Source organism: Bos indicus, chromosome 2 (assembly GCF_029378745.1).
Source record: "Bos indicus isolate NIAB-ARS_2022 breed Sahiwal x Tharparkar chromosome 2, NIAB-ARS_B.indTharparkar_mat_pri_1.0, whole genome shotgun sequence".
NCBI lineage: Eukaryota > Metazoa > Chordata > Mammalia > Artiodactyla > Bovidae > Bos > Bos indicus.
The window spans coordinates 96,469,692-96,493,253 of NC_091761.1; the positions used below are offsets into that span (position 1 = coordinate 96,469,692).

At 43.1% G+C, this 23,562-nt stretch overlaps 1 protein-coding gene across 2 annotated transcripts; it reads right to left on the reverse strand.

Annotated features, from left to right (window-relative positions):
* Positions 1 to 1,721: 1,721 nt before the first annotated feature.
* IDH1 (isocitrate dehydrogenase (NADP(+)) 1) lies at positions 1,722 to 22,791 on the reverse strand. 2 transcript variants are annotated; one of them, XM_019976050.2, is made up of 10 exons: positions 22,609 to 22,791; positions 21,581 to 21,636; positions 18,551 to 18,690; positions 13,737 to 14,028; positions 10,988 to 11,093; positions 9,565 to 9,742; positions 8,131 to 8,282; positions 5,223 to 5,363; positions 4,094 to 4,256; positions 1,722 to 2,670 (listed from the first exon to the last, which is right to left on the reverse strand). In XM_019976050.2, the coding sequence occupies exons 3-10, from the start codon at positions 18,670 to 18,672 to the stop codon at positions 2,580 to 2,582; spliced, it is 1,245 nt and encodes a 414-aa protein (XP_019831609.1). In that variant the 5' UTR covers positions 18,673 to 18,690; positions 21,581 to 21,636; positions 22,609 to 22,791; the 3' UTR covers positions 1,722 to 2,579. The 2 variants fall into 2 exon arrangements, with proteins under 2 accessions (XP_019831609.1, XP_070627136.1); XM_070771035.1 differs by lacking the exon at positions 22,609 to 22,791 and adding an exon at positions 21,835 to 21,857.
* Positions 22,792 to 23,562: the final 771 nt, after the last annotated feature.

The following is a 23,562-nucleotide window of genomic DNA, read 5'->3' on the forward strand; positions in this document are numbered from 1 at the left end:
TTGGGGGACATTGTTATTGCATATTCAATGGAGGTGGGAAATCACTTGTCGGAAGTGTCTTAGAAAGACTGTATCAGACAATAATACAGGGAGTTGTGATTCTTTTTTTTTAAAGTCTTTTACTGAATTTGCTACAATATTGTTTCTGTTTCTTTCATGTTTTGGATTTTTAGCCAGTGGTATGTAGGATCTGAGCTCCCTGACCAGGGATTGACCCGTCCATCCCCAACCACGGTACAGTGGGCATTGGAAGGTGAAGTCTTAACCACTGGATAACCAGGAAAGTCCCTGGGAGCTGATGCTAATTTAGATCTTATATATTTTCAGGTAAAAATCCTAAGAAACAGTATTTGCGATATAGAGAATTTCGAACTCTCACCTTTCTCACAGATCTTGCTGTTGTTACACTGCTGCTGCTGCTTCTAAGTCGCTTCAGTTGTGTCTGACTCTGTGTGACCCCACAGACGGCAGCCCACCAGGCTCCCCCGTCCCTGGGATTCTCCAGGCAAGAACACTGGAGTGGGTTGCCATTTCCTTCTCCAATGCGTGAAAGTGAAAAGTAAAAGTGAAGTCGCTCAGTCGTGTCCAACTCTTAGCAACCCCATGGACTGCAGCCTACCAGGCTCCTCCGTCCATGGATTTTCCAGGCAAGAGTACTGGAGTGGGGTGCCATTGCCTTACACTAAGCAGGTTATTTTCCAGGCCAATTCTGATCCTCTAAGTTACAAAATAAACCATTAGCCTCTGGATGTATTGGTCAGCATCTGATCATTTGATGATTTTAGAACACTAACTGGTTCTTGGCCCAATGCTGACCCTGACATTGTTGTTCAGCATGGGGTTTGGTACCACCAACCAACACTCATCTGATTGGCTCCCAGGATGTGTGAGTGCTGGAGGGACTATTTATGATCAACCAATCCAATGCCACCCTTTTGTTTCATGGAATGTTTTCTCTTTCCATCTAAACCTGAACATGTGTTGGGACAGGAGAGAGCCCCAGCTCAGCTATAAGGATTCCTTGATGCCAGGTCAAAATGGCTGCTGATGTACTGTGTCAGCTTGATCAAAATGCCCAATTTCCTTCTCCAAAATACAGAAAATGATGGGATGTGGAGCAGGCTTTGTCCAGGTCTGTAGAGCTGAAAGCTTGGGAAATGTCTTTGACTGTTTCTTCCCCCAACACCCACATTTCTTGGGAGCCCCCAATCCCCTCCTGTTCTACTTTCTTTTCTCAGGATCCACCCCACTCTCTCCACTTTCAGTGCCATTGTCCCAGTTGAGATCTTCGTCTTTTCACCTTGTAACTGGTCTTCTTTCCTCAACTGTGCTCACCACACCCTGCCTCATTCCACTACTATGCATTCTTCACAAAAAGTGCCCAAAGTGTTATTTTTTTTTAATGAAAATATGATCATGTCCCTCCCTTAAGTTTTCACTGGCTCCCTATTAACTTATATGCTAATAATACTAAACTCCTCGGCATACACATAGACTCAATTCCCTAATATTCCCTTTTGTTCCCTTTTTGTTCGATCTTTGGTGTTCTTTCCCTCTCTCTGTAGAATCCACATCTTACTATCTGTTTACCTAACCATTTTCCCCCACAGTAAACTCCTTGAGGGCAGAGACTTTTTTTAAAACCAAATTCCTATGGCTAGGATCTAGCAGGGTTCTGGGCACCTGCAATACAGTCGATAAATAAAAACTCAGGAGACTAGTTCATTAGCAGTGAATTTTAATTAAAATCGATAGTTTAGATGAAGAACAGGACTAGAATAGTGTTTACAATCAACTTCTGAAAAATCACATTTATATAAAGGAAATAAAAGAGGCCAGCAGAGGTCCAAAAAAAAGGTGCAGCTTGTATTATTGCACTTGGATGAAACATGCTGTTCAAGGTCGCAAAATACTTAGGCCACACAAGGCCAGGAGCAGGAGACAAACACAGAGGACAACCCCCACCCCACCACCACCCAGGTAGTATTTCTTCTGGATTCTCCAAGGAGCTCAAAAATATTTAGTATTTTTAAAAGATTCAACTAGAGCTCTTAACAAAGATGAATCTTCAACACGTTTTAGTTACGGCCATGCTCTTCATTTCAAATCATATGCAAGTCTAACATGCAGCTTCTACTGCAAATAATGAGATATCTGTTACATTAGAATGATCCATGGCCCCAGGCCATGGAAAGCGGGAAAAGGAATGAATCTCTACTTTATACAATTTCAGGGAATAATACCGTGGCTATAGTTTATCCTTTTGAGCACTGTTCATTTTGGTCATTGATCTCAGCACATGAGAAAAAGTGACAGTGAGTACAAGTGGACATTAAAAATAATTCCTAGGCTATTAGTAGAAAATAAAATTAAAAAAAAAGTCCCCGGCCACGTTCACAAAGGTGGCATAACTGTATGCATAAGAAAAAGGCTGTAAACTTATAGAAAAGATAAACTCTGGCTTCTAAACAAATTACAAAATTGATTTTGCCTTTACCCTTGAGAGTTATAGAGAAAAATGTAAACCAGTAGACCCTAGTTACCAGAAAAAAAATATCCTCCAAAGACAAGAAACGACCTTAAAGTTTGGCCTGGGCTAGTTTTAACTGCAGGTTCTCTCCGAGTTTATCCATGAACTCAAATGTATTCAAGTAGTCAGAACGTTGCACGCTAATAGAGGAAGGAAAAAAGAAGGAAATTTAGTTTGTCTCTGATCTGGTAGCAGGTAGAGGAAAAGTCTGGGACATGCTACTTAAAGTAGCATTCTATTTATTTCTAGAAGAAAAGTGATTAATGTTAACAAGCTGCAAGTTTATGGCTGATGACTGCATTTACTGTTCAAGGGGCTGACCCAGGCTACAGGCAGTCTGAGTGGAGCCAGGCCACACACACACACTCCCAGGGGTTCCTGGTCTTGTAGCTTTAAGAGTAAAGCTGCCCCAGAGCTTCATTCAGACTAATGCCTGGGAGACTGAAATCATCCTACTTATTTCTCATTCTTCATTAAAATAACTGAACATATCCAGGTACAGTCATCTTTTTACTTATATCCCTACAAATTGTCACATGTCCTCAAACAATTAAACAAACAAAAAACCACTCTGGTGCTCTTGTATCTACCTTTGTCTTTCTTAAAAAACAAAAGACAATGGACTGGCTCTCATAATCCTGATGACAGGTGCCTATCCAAGTAGGCTTAAAAGTAACACACTGATACGAACATTTCAGACATTGTATTCTTGCTGAAAATTTAAAATAAGAAAGATGTAGTAATGGAGTATATCCCCATGACTGATGTATACTGACCCTAACAGAGATCTCTGAGGACCCACGAATGAGACATGGGATTGGTGTTAGATTTTAGTATCAATTCTTTTTTTAAAAATTTATTTTTTAATTGAAGGATAATTGCTTTAGAGAATTTTATTGTTTTTTAGTATTGTTTCTTGACATGTGCCATAGTAGCCAGCTTTGACTGAGGGAGGAAATCCCTGAATAGCAGCTAATTCAGCTGGGATACAGGCTACCATGTTCTCAAAAAAGTCCTGGGCAAAACGATTATCTGATGGTCGGCTACAGATACTTAAGGAAGGGACTACACGCAACTGGACATCTTGTACCTGTGCTGCTTACTTTTCTTACTAAATTGAAGATAAAGAGGTGGAATAAAACAGTCTTGGAGGTCCCTTTGTTTCAAAATGTCTGTACTTTTGTTATATTAAGCAGAACCTTGCCACCCAGTTGACTGCCAACTAGATCAGGGGTGAGCACACTACAGCTTGACTCATGAACTCAGTCCAGGCTGCAGCCTGGTTCTGTACACAGGGTTTGATTGGAACACTGCCACTCCCCTTAGCTCTTGTATCACCACTGACTGCTTTCCCGCTTTCCCGTGGAGGCAAAGTTCAATACTTGCCATATGTTCTGTAAAGCCTGAAATGTTTATTATCTGACAGTTTACAGATAATGTCTCCTGACTCTTGAACCAGATGACAAATCATAATTCATGTAACTCCAGAAACCACTTGATGTTTTGAGCCCAGTAAGGATAAATGGTAATTTGACCACAGAGCTTACAGCATCCTATACTTACTTGGGTAAACCTTTAATACATGCAGCTAAGTCCTTGGTCATGAAGCCAGCCTCAATGGTCTCAATACAGACTTCTTCCAAAGCCTTTGCAAAAAAGCTGAGCTCTTTATTGTTATCAAGTTTAGCTCTGTGGGCTAAGCCTCTGGTCCAGGCAAAAATGGAAGCTGAAATACAGGGGGAATAAAAAAAAACAATTCAATCATGCTGATTAGAAATATTCCCAAGTCTTTGTTTGACAAAATAGAATATTTCTTTTGTTTAGGTGACTGATTTCATTGGATGCTATTCACATGAGCTGTAAGTTTCAGGAAATATTTTATCAAATAGAAACTTAAAAAAAAAACCCTGCATTTTTGTACAGGAAATGTTTTGGATTTTGTAGCTTTAAGAAAGCATATAGTCATGGTAGGGAACTTACTAATTTGGAATAGGTCACAACCTCTTTTATCTCGTCTGTACTGGTCTCTTCTCTTTCCAGGCTGTAATCTGTTTTTAAAGTACTGTCCTTGAGGACTTCTCTGGTGGTCCGGTGGTTAAGAATCCACCTGCCAATGCAGGGGACGTGGGTTCAGTCCCTGGTCTGGGAGAATTTCACATGACATGGACACCTGAGCCTGTGTGCCACAACTACTGAGCCCATGCTCCAGAGCTCGTGCTCTGAAACAAGAGGAGCCGCTACAACGAGAAGTGCATACACTGCAACTAGAGTAGCCCCAACTCTCTGCCACTAAAGAAAGACTGTGCACAGCAACAAAGACCCAGCACAGCCAAAAACAAAACAAAATTAATTAAAAAAAAGTATTGTCCTTGAAATTTAGTTAGGGGTCTGTCAATGTGGCTTTAGATTCTCAGCCACATGTGATGTTTCACTGCAGCAAAAGAAAAGGAAAAGGAAAATGCTTGTTGATAACATTCTTCTCTGTAATATATATTCTCCCACAAAATGGAAAAGCATATATTGTGTATATTTTAAGAAACATATTAAAGCAGTTCTTATTGATAGGACAAATCAGCTGTTAGGTGATGGTTTTATACACAAAGCATTGGGCAGCCAAAGGAACACATGTTGGAGTCCCTTTGGAGATTTCTATTCTGGTTGGAAATCAATGTAGCAGCCAACACTATATTACCAATGGGATTGGTCGATGTCTCCTGTCCTTTCTGGTACATTCGGTAGTGACGGGTTACAGTCCCGTGGGCAGCCTCTGCTTCTACTGTCTTGCCATCTGGACAAACCAGCACACTGGTCATCATGCCGAGAGAGCCATAACCTGTGAGCGGCAGAATATGAAGGATGGGATTCAAGTGTAGGAAGAGCACTGTGTCTCCCAGAGAGGAAAAGAAAAGGACTTCATCTTGACAGGACTCAGTGGACAAAATAAACGTGGGTGCATGGAGTCATCATTCTTCTGCCTTTCAGAAAAGGCTATGTTTTTCCTCACTTATTTACTTCAGAGGCACCTGCTCATGGTCTGACTGCCTGTATTCCACCCTAGTTCCATGACTTCCTAGCTACTGTGGCTCAGTTTCCTTACCTGTAAAATGGGTATAGCAGGGCTTCCCTGGTGGTACAGTGGATAAGAATCCACCTGCCAGTGTAGGAGAAGCAGGTTCAATCCCTGGCCCGGGAAGATCCCACATGCTGAGGAGTAACTAAGTTCAAGTGCGCCAGCTACTGAAGCCTGCACACCCCAGAGCCTGTGCTCTGCAGCGACACAAGCCACCAGTGATAAGCCTCCACTCTCCACAACTAGACAAAGCCTGAGTGCAGCAATGAAGACCCAGCGTGGCCAAAAATAAAAATCCATAAACACATCTTTAAAAAAGGAGGGGGGGGAGAATAATAAAAACACCTACTTCATAGGGCTGTTGTGAGCATTAGATATATATGCATATATTCATGACTATATATGAAAGGAAAACACATTCTTATTCCTTAGAATACTACCCTCCAGAGAATAAGAGTTCAGTATATTACTGTTATGCTCTTGTGCAGATGCTCTGTTATTCTGGGAAAATAAAGATTCAGGAGCTGTCTCCAGCCACCAAACTGCTCACAGGCTCACGCGGGACTGGGAAGAGAAAGCTGGTTCAAAGCAGAATAGGATGGATCTGAGCACCTCCCACTCGGCCCTGCTCTCCTTTACAGCCTCACCAGAACGATTCTGTTCTGTGGTTTCCTAGTCAGAGAACCAAATACCAACTTTAAAGTCCATGTGATTGACTTTCCTTCTTTTACTCATTTTTTTCTTACACTCAAATTCAAAGAACACTTTTCGCCATTTTTGCTACCTCCTAATAGTACCTGTGGAGTTAACAATGCAAATTTATAATAGGCTGCCACCTTTTTTTTGAAAGTAAGGAAAAAAACTTAATAAACTCTTTGAGTACAATTAGCAATTTCTGTACTGAATTAGCAGCTCCTTTCCTATCACTATGTTGGTATGAGGCTTCAGTAGAGGCTCAAATATTCACTGACTGGAGATGTCTGGGGCCATATCCATGGTGATAGTCTATCTATTTATCCATGAGACACTAGTTGGTACCACTGTCAAAACTGAGGACAGAAATAAAACGTTTGGTTTGAGTCCAAAGTAGTTCATGCCTCTAGAAAAGAATGCATGTGAGGACAGCTTTGCTGTCTTTTAATCTGCTTTGCTGAAGTCACCTTTATCTGCAGGCACTGCCCAGACAGAGTCTTGGTTCCAGGTATCTTATCAGTGCATGGCTGGACACTGCACTGCAGCATTCTTGCTCTGAAGTCCCTTGAACCTCCACAGCTTGACAATAACATTTGCGATATCCCTCCAGATACCCTCTTATTGCCATGAGGACATTTAGAAACCATGAGATGATCTGGGCCCATTCTAAGAACTCTGCTCTCCTTGCTTTGTGATAATTCCATCACAAAGATAACTCCTTTCTCTGCTGCATTCAAACGACTGTGATGACTTCCCAGGTGGCACTAGTGATAAAGAACGCGCCTGCCAATGCAGGAGACATAAGAGATGTGGGTTGGATCTCTCTCTGGCTCAGGACAATCCCCTGGAGGAGGGCATGGCAACCCACTCCAGTATTCTTGCCTGGAGAATCCTATGGACAGAGCAGCTTGGCAGGTTATGGTCCATAGGGTCTCAGAGTTGGACATGACTGAAGTGACAGCACACAGCACACAAGAGAAACAGAAGGAGGGTAAAGAAAGACCTGGGTAACTCATTTATCTGACATCAAAGTTATCTTTAACCAGGCAGATCTACTGATTTTCAAACTGATAGCAATGATTAACTTTTCACAAGAGAAAGAAAAAGTAGTACTTCCTGGGGAAAAGCAAATGCAACTGAAGTGAACACAAACATTCATTAGGGAAATTCAGTGCACACTGCTTCATGAGTAACTGAAATTGAAGGACAGCTTAGCACTGAGGAAGGCAGGGAAGAGAGAGCTTTTGCTCTTCTGGTCCTTATCTCTGGCATGAAGCTCCTGGTTTCTGGAATTTCTGCTTCTTTGCTCAGTTTCATGTGTTTAGAGCTCAGCAGTAAACACATATGTTTTACGTGGTATGGAACAGCTGTCAAGGCTGGCAAAAGGGATGTAATTTGTACCAGTCATGGGATGAACAGGCTCTTGGGAGGGAGGCCCCTTGGTTATAACCCTGGCCCCTTCTCTCCCGAGTCCCCTAGTGTTTTACATTCTTATTGGAAGGCAGGGAAAACAGTGATTTTCAGATTAGGTGATTGGGCTGCCCATTGGAGGCAGTGAAACTTAAGAGGGAAAAGAGTTGAGACATAAACTGTGTTAACATCTAAGGCTGGAGATTCAACCCCACTGAGTTACTTCCTGGGCACCCCTGAGAGAAGTCGCCTACCTAGTCTGAGCTTACTTTCCTCATCAGTCAGCTGAGAAGATGGACCTGAATGTCTCGCAGTGCTACCATTTCATGAGCTTTACCAATGGCTACAGAATCCCTCTTCCCACACCTGGGCACCACCTGTTGGCCGCAGGCCAAGCCTCACCTCCACTTGTCCTCCAGCTCCTTACCTTGGGCCACGGAGTCCGACTGCACGTCCCCATCATAGTTCTTACAGGCCCAAATGAAGCCCCCCTCCGATTTCATAGCTTGGGCCACCATGTCATCAATGAGCCTGTGCTCATACCAGATATTCTGAGCTTCAAACTCAGATTTGTACTGCCTGAGAAACGAGAAAGAGAAGAGAACAATAGACAAGGGAAATTGGTTTTGTTGGGATACCATCTGCCTCTCTGAAAGGCTGGAGGTGGGGCTGGAAGCAGCATGTTTTAGTGGAAGCAACACAAATTTGGGGATCTAACAGACATGGGCTGAAATCCCTGCCCACTCATTTTCTAGCTATGAAACTCCCATTTTCCCATCTGTAAGGGTGATTTCATCCACTTGGCAGAGATGTGAGAATTAAGCAAGACGACAGTGTTCCAAGTATTAATACTACTTTTACAGTTTTCAATATACTACTCACCGGTTTCTTGGGATTGAGCTTGCCTTAGGATATATATTAAAAAAAGAATATAAGGGGGTAGAGAAAGACTATTTTACTGCCCAGTATCATTCAGGAAACCTGGACAGCTCCCAAGTTTGATATAGATAGGGAATGGAAGGAGGTATTAAAATGTCTTGGGAAGGATACCTAAAATCCCAGCCCTGGTCTAAATGCTTGTATCTAAAGGGAGGAATGCCACCTTAAAAGTTAACAAGTACTCAAGCACTGTTGAATGTAAAATGATTATAAATGTAGATTTAAGTTCAAACAACTCCATTAAAGCAAAGTTTTATTTATTTTCTTTATTTAAATTATTGGCTGTGCCCCACAGCTTGCAAGATCTTAGTTTCCTGACCAGGGACTGAACCCACACCTTTCTCAGTGAAAGTGTGGAGTCCTAACCACTGGACTGCCAGGGAATTTCAAAAAGGAGAGTTTTAAATCATAACAGTGGGCTTCAGAAGGAATGGAAATGGGGTCTTCCCTGGTGGTCCAGTGGCTAAGACTCTGAGCTCCCAGTGCAGGGGCCCCAGGTTTGATCCTTGGTTGGGGAATTAGATTCCATGTGCTGCAACTAAAGACCCTGCGTGAGCAACTAAGACCTGGTGAAATAAATAAATATTACAAAGAAAGAAAATGGAATAGGCCCAATTCAGAAACTTACACATGTGGAAAATCAGAACTTTCTATCACTAACAGGGCACATTTACTCACACATTAAATAATCCTGGCTCTGAAAAAAATGTGGGACATTTATCTGAGAACACATTCCCCTTCTAAAAGCAACTCAAGAGTTTTGTTTCAACCCTTGTTAAACCTCAGTTCTGTCCTTGTCTTAATGAGATAGTGATGGTTTTCACTCAATTTGTCACAGAATCAAAGGGATAAGCATACAAATTCTATACTATAAATGGCGCCATTTGTGACCAAAAAAAGGAAAAAAAAGAACTGTAGTTACTTGTCATATATCTCCTGAAAGATGTCTTTAAAACGTCCATCGTATTTCTTCAGAATAGTGTTTTTGGTGCTCAGATACAAAGGCCAGTTCTTAGACAAAGCCATCTGGAAAGAACTGTGCGCAAAATCTTCGATTGACTTATCTTGATTGTACATCCCCATGGCAACACCACCACTCTCTGTGAGGGGAAAACAAGAAAAAAAAAGAAAGGTAAATAGGGTACAGCTGTAGCAAGTCTAAATCCACCCCCCCCCCCCCCCCCACCAAAATAGCCCGCTTCCAGTTCTCATGTCTGAGTTCAGGCTTCCAATTTCAGTATTCCATGCGTTTCTGAGACACATAATTGGAGGAAAGACAATTCTAGGTAAGGACATTCTAACTTGTTTTGAAAGGCCAATACCCATGAGAAAAACATGGTCTTTTGGATCCTGAAATACCAAGAACTGATATGAACCAGAAACACACTGAAGAAGGGGTAAATAATTTTTAAATTCTTTTCACACTTTAAAAAATTTCAAGCATGTCTTTTAAGGTTTAAGTGTGCACTCAACCTTCAGTCACTAAGAATACATTTCAAACACAGAATGAAAATTCTTGTCATTTCCTTGAGGATACTGAAAGTTGGTTCTGCTTTGGCAGAAATAATCATGCGCCAAATCACTGGTGTTTCACAACTCTTACTGTTGAACTCTGTTATTACTGAAAGCTAGAACTTGAATCCAAGCTACTGCCCAGGGCCAGTTTGGGAATAAGGATGAGAGAGGTGCGGAAACTGGCAGAACTAGATTCCTTTAAAATGATATGACTTAGAGGAGGCAAGAAGAACAACAGCTAGGTAAATTTTGAGATTTTGTTTACGTGAGTTCTTTTAACAAGCTTAACAATGGGGAAAGTCCTCTGTTCTTTCAACAACTTTTGGCTGGGATTTGCCATATTGAACCTTAGAAACAGCAAAATCGAGGGAAGAGAAGAAGCAAAAACAAAACAAAACAAAACAAAACCCAAACAGTCCACTTTTACAAAATAAACACTCAGAACCAGAAAAAAACTTCAGCAAATAAATAAAAGAGCCATTTTCAAACACAAACCCTACCAGAGCCAAAGTGTAGGATTATATAACAGGCAATTTGGGGCTATTAACATTTAATTTATGTAATTTGCACATAACAGATTCCTGTCAACCTTCCCTCCCTGTTTTGAGATGCATAATTATCTACCTGTATTTTCAATTAAGTGAATTAAGTGGCTAATTTCTTTTATGCCACAGGAAGCCAATGACTTTTTTATGTTAGGTTTTGAGTCCTGTGGAAATACTATAGATTCAGGTTGTATTTTTAGGCAGCCACGCAACTAACTTTAAAAAACCGGTGATAACGTTGTCTAAATGGCCTGTTAAAAAAAAAAAAGAAAAATACAAACATACCTGTGAAGTTATGTACTAGGTATACCGTTTTGGGGGATCCATCGCTTGGTGTGTAGGATATCTCTACTTTTCCAGGCCCCGGCACAACAAAATCGGTTGCTCTATACTGTATAGGGGGAAAAAAGAAAAGAAATCGCCAAACTGTCCTAACAAGAATTACATGAAGGGAAAAAAACCATAGAATACAGAGCTGGAAGACACTTGGACAATAGTACAGTGTAGCCCAACTTTCTAATTGAGAGACGGAGATAAAGAGGTCCAGAGAATCCCAAAGCTAGTTAGTAGGAGTACACATTAGAAATCAGTATTTATCAGGTGCCTACAACGTAAGGGGCAGTTTTCCAAGTACAAATATGAGTGTGAAAGAGAGTAACAAAGTATTCTCTCTTACAAAGCCTATGACCTAACAAAGTCATACAAAAGTGAAGCAACATTAAGAGCTTCCAAATGTCAACAGCGGGCATAGATAAAAAATGCTACTGGAAGATGGAGGAAGAGAAATGACCATAACCTGGAGTTCAAGGAAGTCTTCTCTTGGGGGATGACAATATACTAACTGTAGCACTGAAGATGGGCTTCCTTGGTGGGTCAGACGATAAAGAATCCACCAGCAATGTGGGAGACCTGGGTTTGACTCCTGGGTTGGGAAGATCCCCCACGAGGGCATGGCAACCCACTCCAATATTCCTGCCTGGAGAATTCCCACCGACAGTGGAGTCTGATGGCCTACAGTCCATGGGGTCACAGAGTCGGACATGACGGAGTGATTAAGTGCAGCATGGCATTGAAGATGATGTTGAGAGTGCTAATGCCTGGTCCTCACTATGAGACACACTTTAAGTGATTAACCTGTATCCCACATTATCTCATTTGATTCTTCCATCAATCTTACAAGGGAGCAACTATGATGTAATGCAAATAACCCATTTAGGGTCTGGTCCTTGGACCTTCAGGGCTTGCTCTCTTCATGAACATCATTCTACTAAGGCCCAGCCCAGGACTTGCCCATAGAAAGCAATCATTCTGGAAGCAGCTGCAGTAGGCTGATGACCCTTAAGAAAGGGCCTTCTAAGGACGGCTACCTCTGTCACAGGTAAGGAAAAAAATCCGCAGCCCACACTAGGCATATGTCAATATTTGCTGCCTTGTACCTTCTTCAATGGCTTAGATTAGAATACTTTCAGAGTCAGGTACCAGCAGATGCCAGTCACACTTATTTATCTTTGTTTATGGCAATACTAAAGACAGCTGAAAGAAGAGCTGTCAGATAATGACAGACTAATATCTATTCTATGCAGAACATTTCTGATATTTAGGGGTAGTAATTGATTCTCATTTCTCAAAAGGTGTCAAAGTACCATAAATGCTTTCTAGATGCTTGCAATTTTCTATCTAGTAGACTTTAGTAAACAGAATGACCATTCTTCCAGTGATTGATGCCACAATAATTTTTATAAAAGGGAAAAGGAAAAAAAGGATACAACTTAGAGCCATGTTCCCAGGACTAGTGAGTCTGTAAGCAATCTCATTTACATTCCCTCTTCTGAGCCTCTGAGAATTATCTGTGAAGGGAATTGCCAGGATGAAGGGATATCCTGAAATATACAGTAGAACAAAGTGAACTGCCGCTCAAGGATTGACCTGGTAACCCAGCCCCCAGGAACAGAGAGTGGTCTGCTCTGCCCATACTATTTTTAACGATGGTGACATCAAAGCCTCTGGGTGTCAGGGACAGAGACTCTTGTTTTTAAGGCTCTTCTAAGACATGAGCTGCTTTCTATGAAAGTCTAAAACTTTAGTTTCAACACAGAATTTTTATTTTGTTTAGTTGGTAATGTTTCTGTTTAATTTGGCAACAAGCCTAATTGTACATTAGTATAGAAACTAGACTTTTTTTATTCCCCCGAGGAGGAATGTTCTGAAGAGACTGCTTTCAACTACTGAGTTAGTTTGTCCTTTTATGCACGAAATGATCATGTTTAATATAATAATCTTTGGTAGTTCTCAATTCTGTCTGCACATTAGAATCACCTGGAGAGCTTTAAAACACCATGGAATTGAGATTTAGCTAGCGTAGGGTGGGACACAGGCATTGGAATTAAAACAAAAAAAAGGTTTTTTTTAAATGGCAAACAAAACAAAACAAAACAAACACCAAAAAGCCCATAAAAAGATCCTATTGTACAGCCTGGTTTGGCTGAACCACTGATTTAGTTAAACCACAGGAAATTATATGAAAATGTCTGTATCATATGGTTTAACATAATAAAAAGATAAAAAACAAAAACACGCCTATAAAAAAGTCATTTATAGTGAGATAGGTACCTGTAAGTTTATCCAAATTTACTTTTATCTAAATGTCTATGTGTGTGTGTATATACACACATATATATTCATTTCTTAATTCTATACCTCATTTGTGGGCTTTCCTGGTGGCTCAGTGGTAAAGATTCTGCCTGCAGTGCAGGAAACATGGGTTTGATCCCTGGGTCAGGAAGATCCACTGAACAAGGGAAAGGCTACCCACTCCAGTATTCTGGCCTGGAGAATTCCATGGACAGAGGAGCCTGGAGGGCTATAGTCCACGGAGTCACAAAGAGTCAGACATGACTGAAGTGACTGAGCACATACCTCACTTAATGGAAGTAGACACCAAAAGAGAATAAAGCACATATATATCAGAACTGCTGGGCAATCAAAGGCCTCAAGAAAAGAACAAGGAAAGTCAAGTCACGCCACCACGACTTACTTGATCCCCATAAGCATGACGACCTATGATAATGGGTTTTACCCATCCGCTCACAAGCCGGGGTATATTTTTGCAGATAATAGCTTCCCTGAAGACAGTGCCACCCAGGATATTTCGGATGGTGCCATTTGGAGACTTCCACATTTGTTTCAACTTGAACTCCTCCACTCTCTTCTCATCGGGGGTGATGGTGGCACACTTGACACCAACGTTGTACTTCTTTATAGCTTCTGCAGCGTCCTTGGTGACCTGGTCGTTGGTGGCATCGCGATTCTCTATGCCTAAATCGTAGCTGGGAGGGAAAGGTTGAAGGCGTAACTTTTCCAGACACACCTACAGGTGATTGAAGATACTCCCCGTCTATGCCCATGCACCACTCTATGCATGCCCTGCAGAAAGTGAAGGCTCCATACATACCTAAATCTGCTGAGTTTTAGCATTGGTGTACCCTCGACACAAAGATGGCTGCCAACTAAAAAAACCTCTAAGAAGGGCTGAACCACTGGGACACACTGTGTTGGGGGAAGCAGTTGAGAAGGAAATGAAATAAAAACCAAACCACTGTACTCTTTCCTCTCAGCCTACTCTTTACCACTACTTTCTGCAGACTTTCTTCATCTGATTAGCATAAAAATCCAAACCTAAGTATTATTTTCCCCTTAGAAAATACTGTGCTCTAAAAATAAAGCAGCTAAGGACTTAAAGGATTTCTTGCAGTTTGGCACTGAAGTGGTTGGAGTTACAGCTGAGACAGTCACTGCCAAAAAATGTTAATCACTATTAAGGCCAATTAGCTGTATGTTGAACCTTTCCCTAAATCTCAGGCAAGTCTTTCTCCTGGAAACAAGCCTGAAGTTTATAGAATAAATAATGGAATCCAGCAATGACTTTATATAGCCTACTGATTTATAGCTTAAAATACACCAACACCCAGACTGCAGGTTATTCAGTCTGTGAAAGAAAGCTGGTTGTCCAGAGCAGAGAAGACTGTAAAACCTTAAAGTAGGTAATAGTTTGTCAAAAGCAGGAAAAACAAAACAGTAATGTAACAGTTTATTTTGTTCTCTAAGGCTTAAAAAGTTTTCCAGTTTTTTCAGCTTTCAAAATTTGCTGAACCATCAAGCCCTTCAATCTTTCGTTTCAGTTCTGGTATTTTCCTTCCTTTAGATATCCCACTACTTGTGATGGAAATGCAAAAGGGCATCCAATCTGGTGATATATTTCCAAATAAAAATAATTCCAAACTGTTTTAACCGTTCGCACCTCCTCCCTCTCCTTGAGGGTGTATTGTCAATCTGTATTAATTGTCAACCTCCAGACCTCCTCAGGCTATCCTTCCTTCTTAATCTTCTAAGGGGTCACTTTGTACGCACAGCTGTGGATTGTGTGTAAATTTTCAACAAGACCTATAACCCTTTGTCTCAAAAACTTACGTAACTGCTCTTTGACCAAGTTGGCAGAATGGTCCTCAGAGCTTTCTGAATGACTGTCTCTTGGGCTATAATACTCAAGCTGACATGAATACAATTCTCCATTTCTTTCTTAGATTGATTATTAATTTTTTTTCATCAGCACTAACAAAGACACTCTTATCTTCTGACTTAGGAAGTGCTGAATATCTATAAAAAGTCCACTCCTAACTCAAACAGCAGTAGTCAGCAATATTCACGTTCATAGAAAACATTTTTCATCAGAAGAAGCTTACAGCACATCAGTGGGTTTTTTTGCTTCTAAGCGAAAAGAATGAATAAATGGTCCCAATCACTGTCTAGACAACAGAAAATAAAACAAATGAATCATTCCACTCGCCTCAAAAAGAACCAATCATGTAATAATAATAGCAATCTTGGAATTACTTACACTTGTTTAAGTCTCCAAAAATTTTTTAGTTTTTAGCCAGTGACTCTGCCTTCTAGGTATAATGACTGTCCTTTAAAGCTCCTTATGCCTCTAGGCTAAAGAGAATCTTTGTAGCTATTATCATGGGAATTGTTCTGCAAATTCACCTATTGCCATGTACAGGAAAGTCACTCAGTTGTGTCCAGCTCTTTGTGACCCCATGGACTATACAGTCCATGGGATTTTCCAGGCCAGGATACTGGAGTGGATAGCCTTTCCCTTCTCCGGGGATCTTCCCAACCCAGGGATCGAACCCAGGTCTCCCACATGGCAGGCAGATTCTTTACTATCTGAGCGACAAGGGAAGCCTAAGAATACTGGAGTGGGTAGTGTATCCCTTCTCCAGGGGGATCTTCCCGACCCAGGAATTGAACTGGGGTCTCCTGCATTGCTTCCCTGGTGGCTCAGAGGGTAAAGCGTCTGCCTGCGACGCGAGAGACCTGGTTCGATCCCTGGGTTGGGAAGATCCCCTGGAGAAGGAAATGGCAACCCACTCCAGTACTCTTGCCTGGAAAATCCCATGGATGGAGAAGCCTGTAGGCTACAGTCTATGGGGTTGCAAAGAGTCCGACACGACTGAGCGACTTCACTTTCACTCCTGCATTGCAGGCAGATTCTTTACCAACTGAGCTATCAGGGGAGCCCTACTGCCATATAAGGTATCTGTAAAATGTTTCTTTAATCATTTGGATAATGTTTCAAAAGCTTCATTTCCTATGTGCTTGTGGACCTCTGCAGGTATTTGTTCCTTCTCAAGGTTGAAATATAGACACGATCAACAGCTTGTGAGTGAAAGTCACTCAGTCGTGTCCAGCTCTTTTCGACCCTATGGACTCTAGTCCGCCAGGCTCCTCTGTCCATAGGATTCTCCAGGCAAGAATACTGGAGTGGGTTACCATGCCCTCCTCTTCCCGACCCAGGGATCCAACCCAGGTCTCCCGCATTGCAGGCAGATTCTTTACCATCTGAGTCACCAGGGAAGCCCTTATTCAACAGCTTAGCCACCAGAAGGCTTCCCTGGCCTTCACTATCTCCTGGAGCTTGCTCAAACTCGTGTCCATTGAGTCAGTGATGCCATCCAACCATCTCATCCTCTATTGTCCCCTTCTTCTCCTGTCCTCAATCTTTCCCAGCATCAGGGTCTTGGACACAAATGGTTTAGGGAACTTCTCCTGAAAGGTGGGGACTGTATTAGATAACTTCGAGAATTCTGTGCTATAACTGTATAAAACACAGAAAAGACAAGGAATGAACAGGTAAAAAGGTCCACTGACTAGTTAAGCAGCTAAGTTGCTAAGTTGCTTCAGTCGTGTCTGACTCTGTTCGACCCCATAGACGGTAGCCCATCAGGCTCCCCCATCCCTGGGATTCTCCAGGCAAGAACACTGGAATGGGATGCCATTTCCAAATACTTTATCCTTTCAAAAGGATAAAACTGTGTTAACTATATTCTTTATTGATTTATTAGAGGATTCCCAGGCAGCGCTAGTGGTAAAGAACCCACCTGCCAATGAAGGAGACATAAAAGACATGGGTTCAATCCCTAGGTTGGGAAGATCCTCTAGAGGGCATGGGAACCCACTCCAGTATTCTGCCTGGAGAATCCCATGGACAAAGGAGCCTGGTAGGCTATAGTTCATAAGGTCGAAAAGAGTCAGACACAACTAAGCAACTTGGCATGCAGCTCTATTCTCTTCCCCTCTGCAAAGAGTACCTAGTGTTACTCTTGGCCACTGATTTATTACAAACAAAACCCTTGCAGGAAATAGAGGCTTGGAAAGACCTGAGAAATCACTTTGCTGCCACCGCAATTCTTCTCTTCTGAACAATGACAAGTTCAGTATTTCTAGTATTATGTTAAAATTAAAGATTCATTTCATATATATTTGAAACCCAGTCCCCCTAAAATTGAGTTCCCTTCGGAGATTATAATTAATCTCTCTATCTAAAACTCTTTCCTCTGGTCCCCTCTGACCTCCATCCTGAATTAATTTAACACTAGTCAACCAGACTCAGGTGACTAAAACTGCTATTGTGACAACACTCTGAATGCCTATAATTGTGATTTAGGTATCATCAGTAACAACAGAATCAAGTTGTTTCTCCAGGGACAAGATCAGCCCCCTGAGCCATGAGAATGTAAACTGGAAGCAACCTGACTTCCCTGAAGCTAACATTTAAGAAAAGTCACAGAAATTTCACAATTTTAAAATACCCTTAGGCCTTCCTAGAGAAGGAAATGGCAACCCACTCCAGTGTTCTTGCCTGGAGAATCCCCGGGACGGGGGAGCCTGGTGGGCTGTCTGTGCGGTCGCATAGAGTCGGACACGACTGAAGCGACTCAGCAGCAGCAGCAGGCCTTCCCTGGTGGTCCAGTAGTCAGGATCCCCCCTGCCAATGCAGGGAACACAGGTTTGATCCCTGGTCCAGAGGATTCCACGTGCAGCAGGGCAACTAAGCCCATGTGCCACAACTGCTGAGCCCCTGTGCCCAGACCCTGTGCTCTGCAACAAGAGAAGCCCCTGCACTGAGGAGCTGCTACATCCTCACTGGAGAGTAGCCCCTGCTCGCCACAACTAGAGAAAGCCAGTGCGCTGCAACAAAGACCCAGCGCACCCAAAAGTACAATACATAAAAACAAAAACAACTCAAAGATCAGGTTGGAGTGGATCTGAGACTCGTCTCCACTCCCTTCTTGGTGCCCTGAAAATAAACCCTTACTCTGCTGTAAACAACTACCGTCAGAGCTGCTCTCTGCACAGGGGCACACCAGTTCTACGTTTTCTCTGCGTATGAGCTCGCCCAAGGCTTTATTCACAAGATACAGTGGTATCTATGCAAAAAAGTGATTTAGACCCCGAAATCACAGGGATTATGCTTTCTGAGTTTGCTGCTTGGCAAAGTGATTCACTTACCTGTGCAGGTCCAGTTCCACGTAGGGAAAAATGAGTTTCTCTTTAATCAACTCCCAAATGATCCGTGTCATTTCATCTCCTTGCATCTCTACCACAGACCCGCCTTGGATTTTTTGAGACATTTTGATTTCAATAAACCTCTAAGAGGAAAAAACATAAGACACATATCTCATCATTTGTTTCATTACCGTGTAAAAGCAGAATACAATTTGGTGATTACTAAAAAGAACAATTCATAATAGCATGATTGCACAGAAAGCTAATAACAATTACATTAACCATTAGAATTGAATACATTCTCTGTACAAAGCATTGTGTTACATGCCTCTTGTGTGATTTCTGAGTCAACACTCACAACAACCCTGTAAGATGGAAACTGTTTTTCCATTCTACTTTGCTAAAAGAAAGCAAGCTTTCCAAGGCCATCTGACGAGAGCGTGGGGGAGCCGGAGCCTGTCACATGCCCTTAATAATGTAAATCACTATTCTTTATTCTTGACTGTTGGTTTGTCTTATCAAATGGGATTATTTCCAAAATATCATGTTTATTTGAACAAGTCTATCCAATGCCTCATTGTGCTAGGCCTTCAAGATGCACAGAATGATGGGCACTACTATTTCCCCTCTTTTAAGAGGCTGTTTTGGTTAAAACAACTATCCTTAACAAGATTCAACAAGTTCTAGTGACCCATTTTAAAGAAAATTTAATCAAGTCTTTTTACAAGTGAAAGATGAAGAATTCCTGGTGGAACTCTATTTTCCTAGAGATAGTAAAGGATAGTGGTGATGATACACTGAATACAAAGTGATTTCTCAATTAGAGCAATCTGTATGTATAGAGAAGGACTACTGCTCAGAACATGTCCCTGGCCTGTCCTTGGTATCCCAGCTCCTGGACTATTCTTCCAGTCATTAGTGGGCAAATGCAAACTGCCAGTGGGTGGGATAGAGGATTGGAGTTGTTCTGGAAGAGGTGTCTTCCTGTGATGTGAGGGTAGCAGATACAAATCAATCTGATTTCCAGAGACAGCAGGGCTACACCCTACGGACGCTCTCAGTCACCTCCCACTCTTCACGACCCTTTGGACTGTAGCCCCCTGGGCTCCTCTGTCCATGGGATTCTCCAGGTAAGAATATTGGAATGGGTAGCCATGGCCTCCTCTGGGGGGTCTTCCTGACTCAGGGATTGTACCCGTGTTTCTTATGTCTCCTGTATTCGTGGGTTTTTAACTATAAGTCCCACCTGGGAAGGCCTTTGTAAAAAGTGAAAGTGTTAGTTGCTCAGTCATGTCTGATGCTTTGGAACGCATGGACTGTAGCCCACCAGGCTCCTTTGTCCACCAAATTCTCTAGGCAAGAATTCTTAAGTGGGTTTGCCATAGGGCTTAGGCTTAAAGAAAGGCATGTTTCCTGAGAGTAAGAGGAGGCACTGAGCCTGCTAAAGGTATCTGTTCCCTTTCACAGTGCTTTAATGGAAACAATTTTTCCCCTTAGAAGATAACAACAGATTGCTTTTATTCTATTAATTTACAGTTGAGGACTGAAAGTCAGGAGAATTGACTTTAAAATATTATTAAGGAAGAGGTCTATAAACATTATCTCAAAAAGTTGACTTAAAGTTGTCTGGCCTTTATATTTTAAATTCGGTTCCTCATGACAAGCCAAGATATATTCCTAACCTCTAGGCCCATTTTCACTTCCCAATTTGCAATTCTGGGATTTTGCTTATTATATTAGTATTTAGGAGGTTCTCTAGACCATTACTGGGGGACCATCTGGAACTCAACTAGAATAAAAGAGTGAACACACTGGTGTGAATGAGTCAGCTACTTCCCATTTGTAATTTCAAGTATAATTTAAAGTACAGCTTAAAATATATGATTTAATCATACTGATCCCACAGTCACATCTGTCCTTGTATTTAAAACAAAACAAAAAGAGGCAGCACACTTATCTCAGTTTTGATACATTTCCAAGGCCATATTCCTATGAAGTATTATGCAAGAGTTATGACTTGGCTATTTTTCTTTAACAGCAAATACAGTTAATAAAAAGTCATACAGCAAACTTGAAATTTCAGTAATAAGTGATAATATTTTTTGGTTGAGCAAACACTTTCTGATTAATCTTTCTATATTTCATAATGCATAACTGAAACATTAAAGGTTTTCCTCACGATACTTATCCATTACATTTTTACCATCTTTTAATTTAAAAAGTGAAGCTTTATTGTAGACCCTGGGTTACTAAACTGTAGGACACTATTTTATTTCTTCTAGATTTGAATCCTATGAGGGTGGGCTTCAGATACCACTGAATTCACTTTTTACTCTAGTCCCTCAGATTTTTTGTCTTTACCCAAACCCTGATTTCAGAAGGAAGGCCTTTTCCAGCAAGCCAGTTCATTTATTGAGCAGCTGAATTCCAATCTCCTGACACACATGTGCTGCTGCTGCTGCTGCTGCTAAGTCGCTTCAGTTGTGTCGGACTCTGTGCGACCCCACAGACAGGAGCCCACTAGGCTCCTCTGTTCCTGGGATTCTCCAGGCAAGAATATTGGAGTGGGTTGCCATTTCCCTCTCCAATGCATTAAAGTGAAGTCGCTCAGTCCTGTCCGACTCTTAGCGACCCCATGGACGGCAGCCCACCAGGCTCCTCCATCCATGGGATTTTCCAGGCAAGAGTACTGGAATGGGGTGCCACTGCCTTCTCCGGACACACATGTGCAATGATAGAAAATAAACCTGAACTAACACAAAGTAGTTTAAGACGAGCTGCTTCTGGGGGTGGGGCGGGGGGCGGGGAGGGCGCTGAGTTCATGAACTACACTAATTTCTGTGCAAAAAAAAAAAAAAAGTGTCTTGCAGAGAAGATTCTAGACTGAAAGAAACAACAAAACAGTTGCAATTTATTGGTGGAAAAATTCCTGAGTCATTCCCTTACAGGGCCTCCGACCACCTCCAAGACCTCCACGACCAGTTAAACGCAGTATTGCCATATGAAAGAAGGGGAAGAATTACTTATTCTCACCTTTCCAATTTCTAATCACCCCAACTCCTCTCAATCTTGCAGACTCAGCCTATATCCTAAAACAAAAAAACAGAAGACAGAGATAAGGTACAAGGCACTCCAGCACTCTTCTCCGGAGAATTTAGCTGCTTTTTTTTTTTCTTAAGCCAGGCAGCCCTATTTATCTGTTTTAAAGTGCAGTGCTGAGTGCACTCTAAGGGGCAAAGGGCAGTTTTAGGTCCGCATGCACCTTCCAAATAAAGTATAATAAATACCCCTGCTTGCACACGGAGGAGGGCGCGTCGGTGGGCGCGGCCCGGGTTCGTCGTCCGTTAGCTAGTCTTGAGGTTTGCATGTCCTTCGGGGACGCTGTGACCAGCCGGCTCTTGGCCTGCATGCCTCTTTGTGGCCCTTGTGCAACCGAAGCCAGCTGGGTTCCTCATTCCACGCCCGACCCTTCCCTCCCGAGCGCCAGAACCTTTAACCCCTCTCCACCTTAACTGGAGATGCCGACGGCGACATTTCCTCCACCCCCGGCAGCCACCAGGTGGCCTAGAGACCGCCCCACGCCGCCCCCTTCAAGCTCCCCAGAAGGACGCCTCCAGCCCGCCGCAATACCAGTCCCGGCGGCCCCAGTTCCATGCACACGCCCAAGTCCTCCAACAGCCGAGGCCGCTCGTCTTCTTCCCCCTAAACCCAAGACTCGTCTTCCACGAGTCCCTGCATATTCCTACCGCCCGTTTTTTCTTCTGCTGCAGACCCGGCATTCCATACGTCACCGCATGCCACCTCCTCCTGCCCAGTTTCACCCTCCAATGCCTAACAGTGGGCCGCCTACACAACCAGGCATCTAGCACCGTCTTTCTCCCATTTCCTTCTCCCACGCCCACTATCTGGCTTTTTTTCCCCGCTGCCTTGCGACCAGGACGCACCGCTAAACTTCCCCTAGCATACTCAAGATCTGAGCGTCCTTTTCCCCACACTAGCCACTAACAGAGCGTTCTCGCAGGAGCCAGAGACCGGGGCCGCCCCTCGAAGCCTGCGGCTACCTGCGGGGAAGGTACGTTGGCGATGACCCGGGAGCACACAGTCACTCAGTGTCCACTTTGGCAATCCCGGCTGGAGCCCAAATGTTCCGGCTTCTCACGGGGCCTCAGCAGAAACCCAGAATCTGGCCACCCAGGAAGGGCTTTTCCTCTTCCCGGCTTTTGTCCAGACCCGGGCCCGGCCCCCTCAGCCCACCTCCTGGAGCTCCGCCCCCCAGCCCCCGCCAATCGCCGCGGGCCGACCACCCGAGATGGGCGGGGCCATGGGTCGGGGCGGGTCCTTCCACTTGGGGCGAATCCGTGGCCCCGCCTTCCTTGCGCTTGGATTGGGAAAGGCGGAGGCAGCTGCGCGGCTGGATTCCGCCGCCGCCCCTCTTCTGCTGAAGGACGAGATTGCCACCTGCAGGCTGGGGTGTTGGGCGCGCCGGCGCTGGTGTTCTGAATCCCACGCCGCGAAGGGGCGCCCCGGGCTTTGTAACAACCTAGAGTCAGGCGGAGTGAGTTTCTAGGTCTCCAATAAAGACAAACCGGAGACCGCGCGGCTTGGACCTATCCTGTTCCTGGCACACTCCGGATGTGCCATAGACTGGAACGCACTCGGGCACAAAGAGTGTTCAGGGCAAGCGTGAAGTCACTTTGGGGGCTTCTCCGCACAGCTGGAATGCAAAGAATTGAACAGTTGCGCAAGCAGGCACTCTACAGTAAATTTCACCCACGGCCGATGACTAGGTCTTCAGAGCTAATGTATCTATAATTTCAATTTCTATTGCGTGCTATAAATAATGCAAAAGGAAATGGCAGCACACTCTAGTATTCTTGTCTGGAAAATCCTACAGAGAGCGAAGCGTGACCGGCTAGAGTCCATGAAGTCTCAAGAGTCGGTGGCAACTTGGAGACTAAATAAGGAGAACTGTAAATAAATGCAGTAGTTATTTGCATTAGACAATAAGGTTAATG

What these genes read in the sequence shown, in the direction of transcription:
- IDH1 (XM_019976050.2), bottom strand. Translation starts at nt 18,672, where the DNA reads ATGTCTCAAAAAATCCAAGGCGGGTCTGTGGTAGAGATGCAAGGAGAT. An exon ending in CCTAGTACATAACTTCACAG is followed by an intron (nt 9,743 to 10,987) that starts GTATGTTTGTAT and finishes TTCCCCTCACAG; the next exon opens with AGAGTGGTGGTGTTGCCATG. An exon ending in GTCGGACTCCGTGGCCCAAG is followed by an intron (nt 5,364 to 8,130) that starts GTAAGGAGCTGG and finishes TGCCGCTCACAG; the next exon opens with GTTATGGCTCTCTCGGCATG.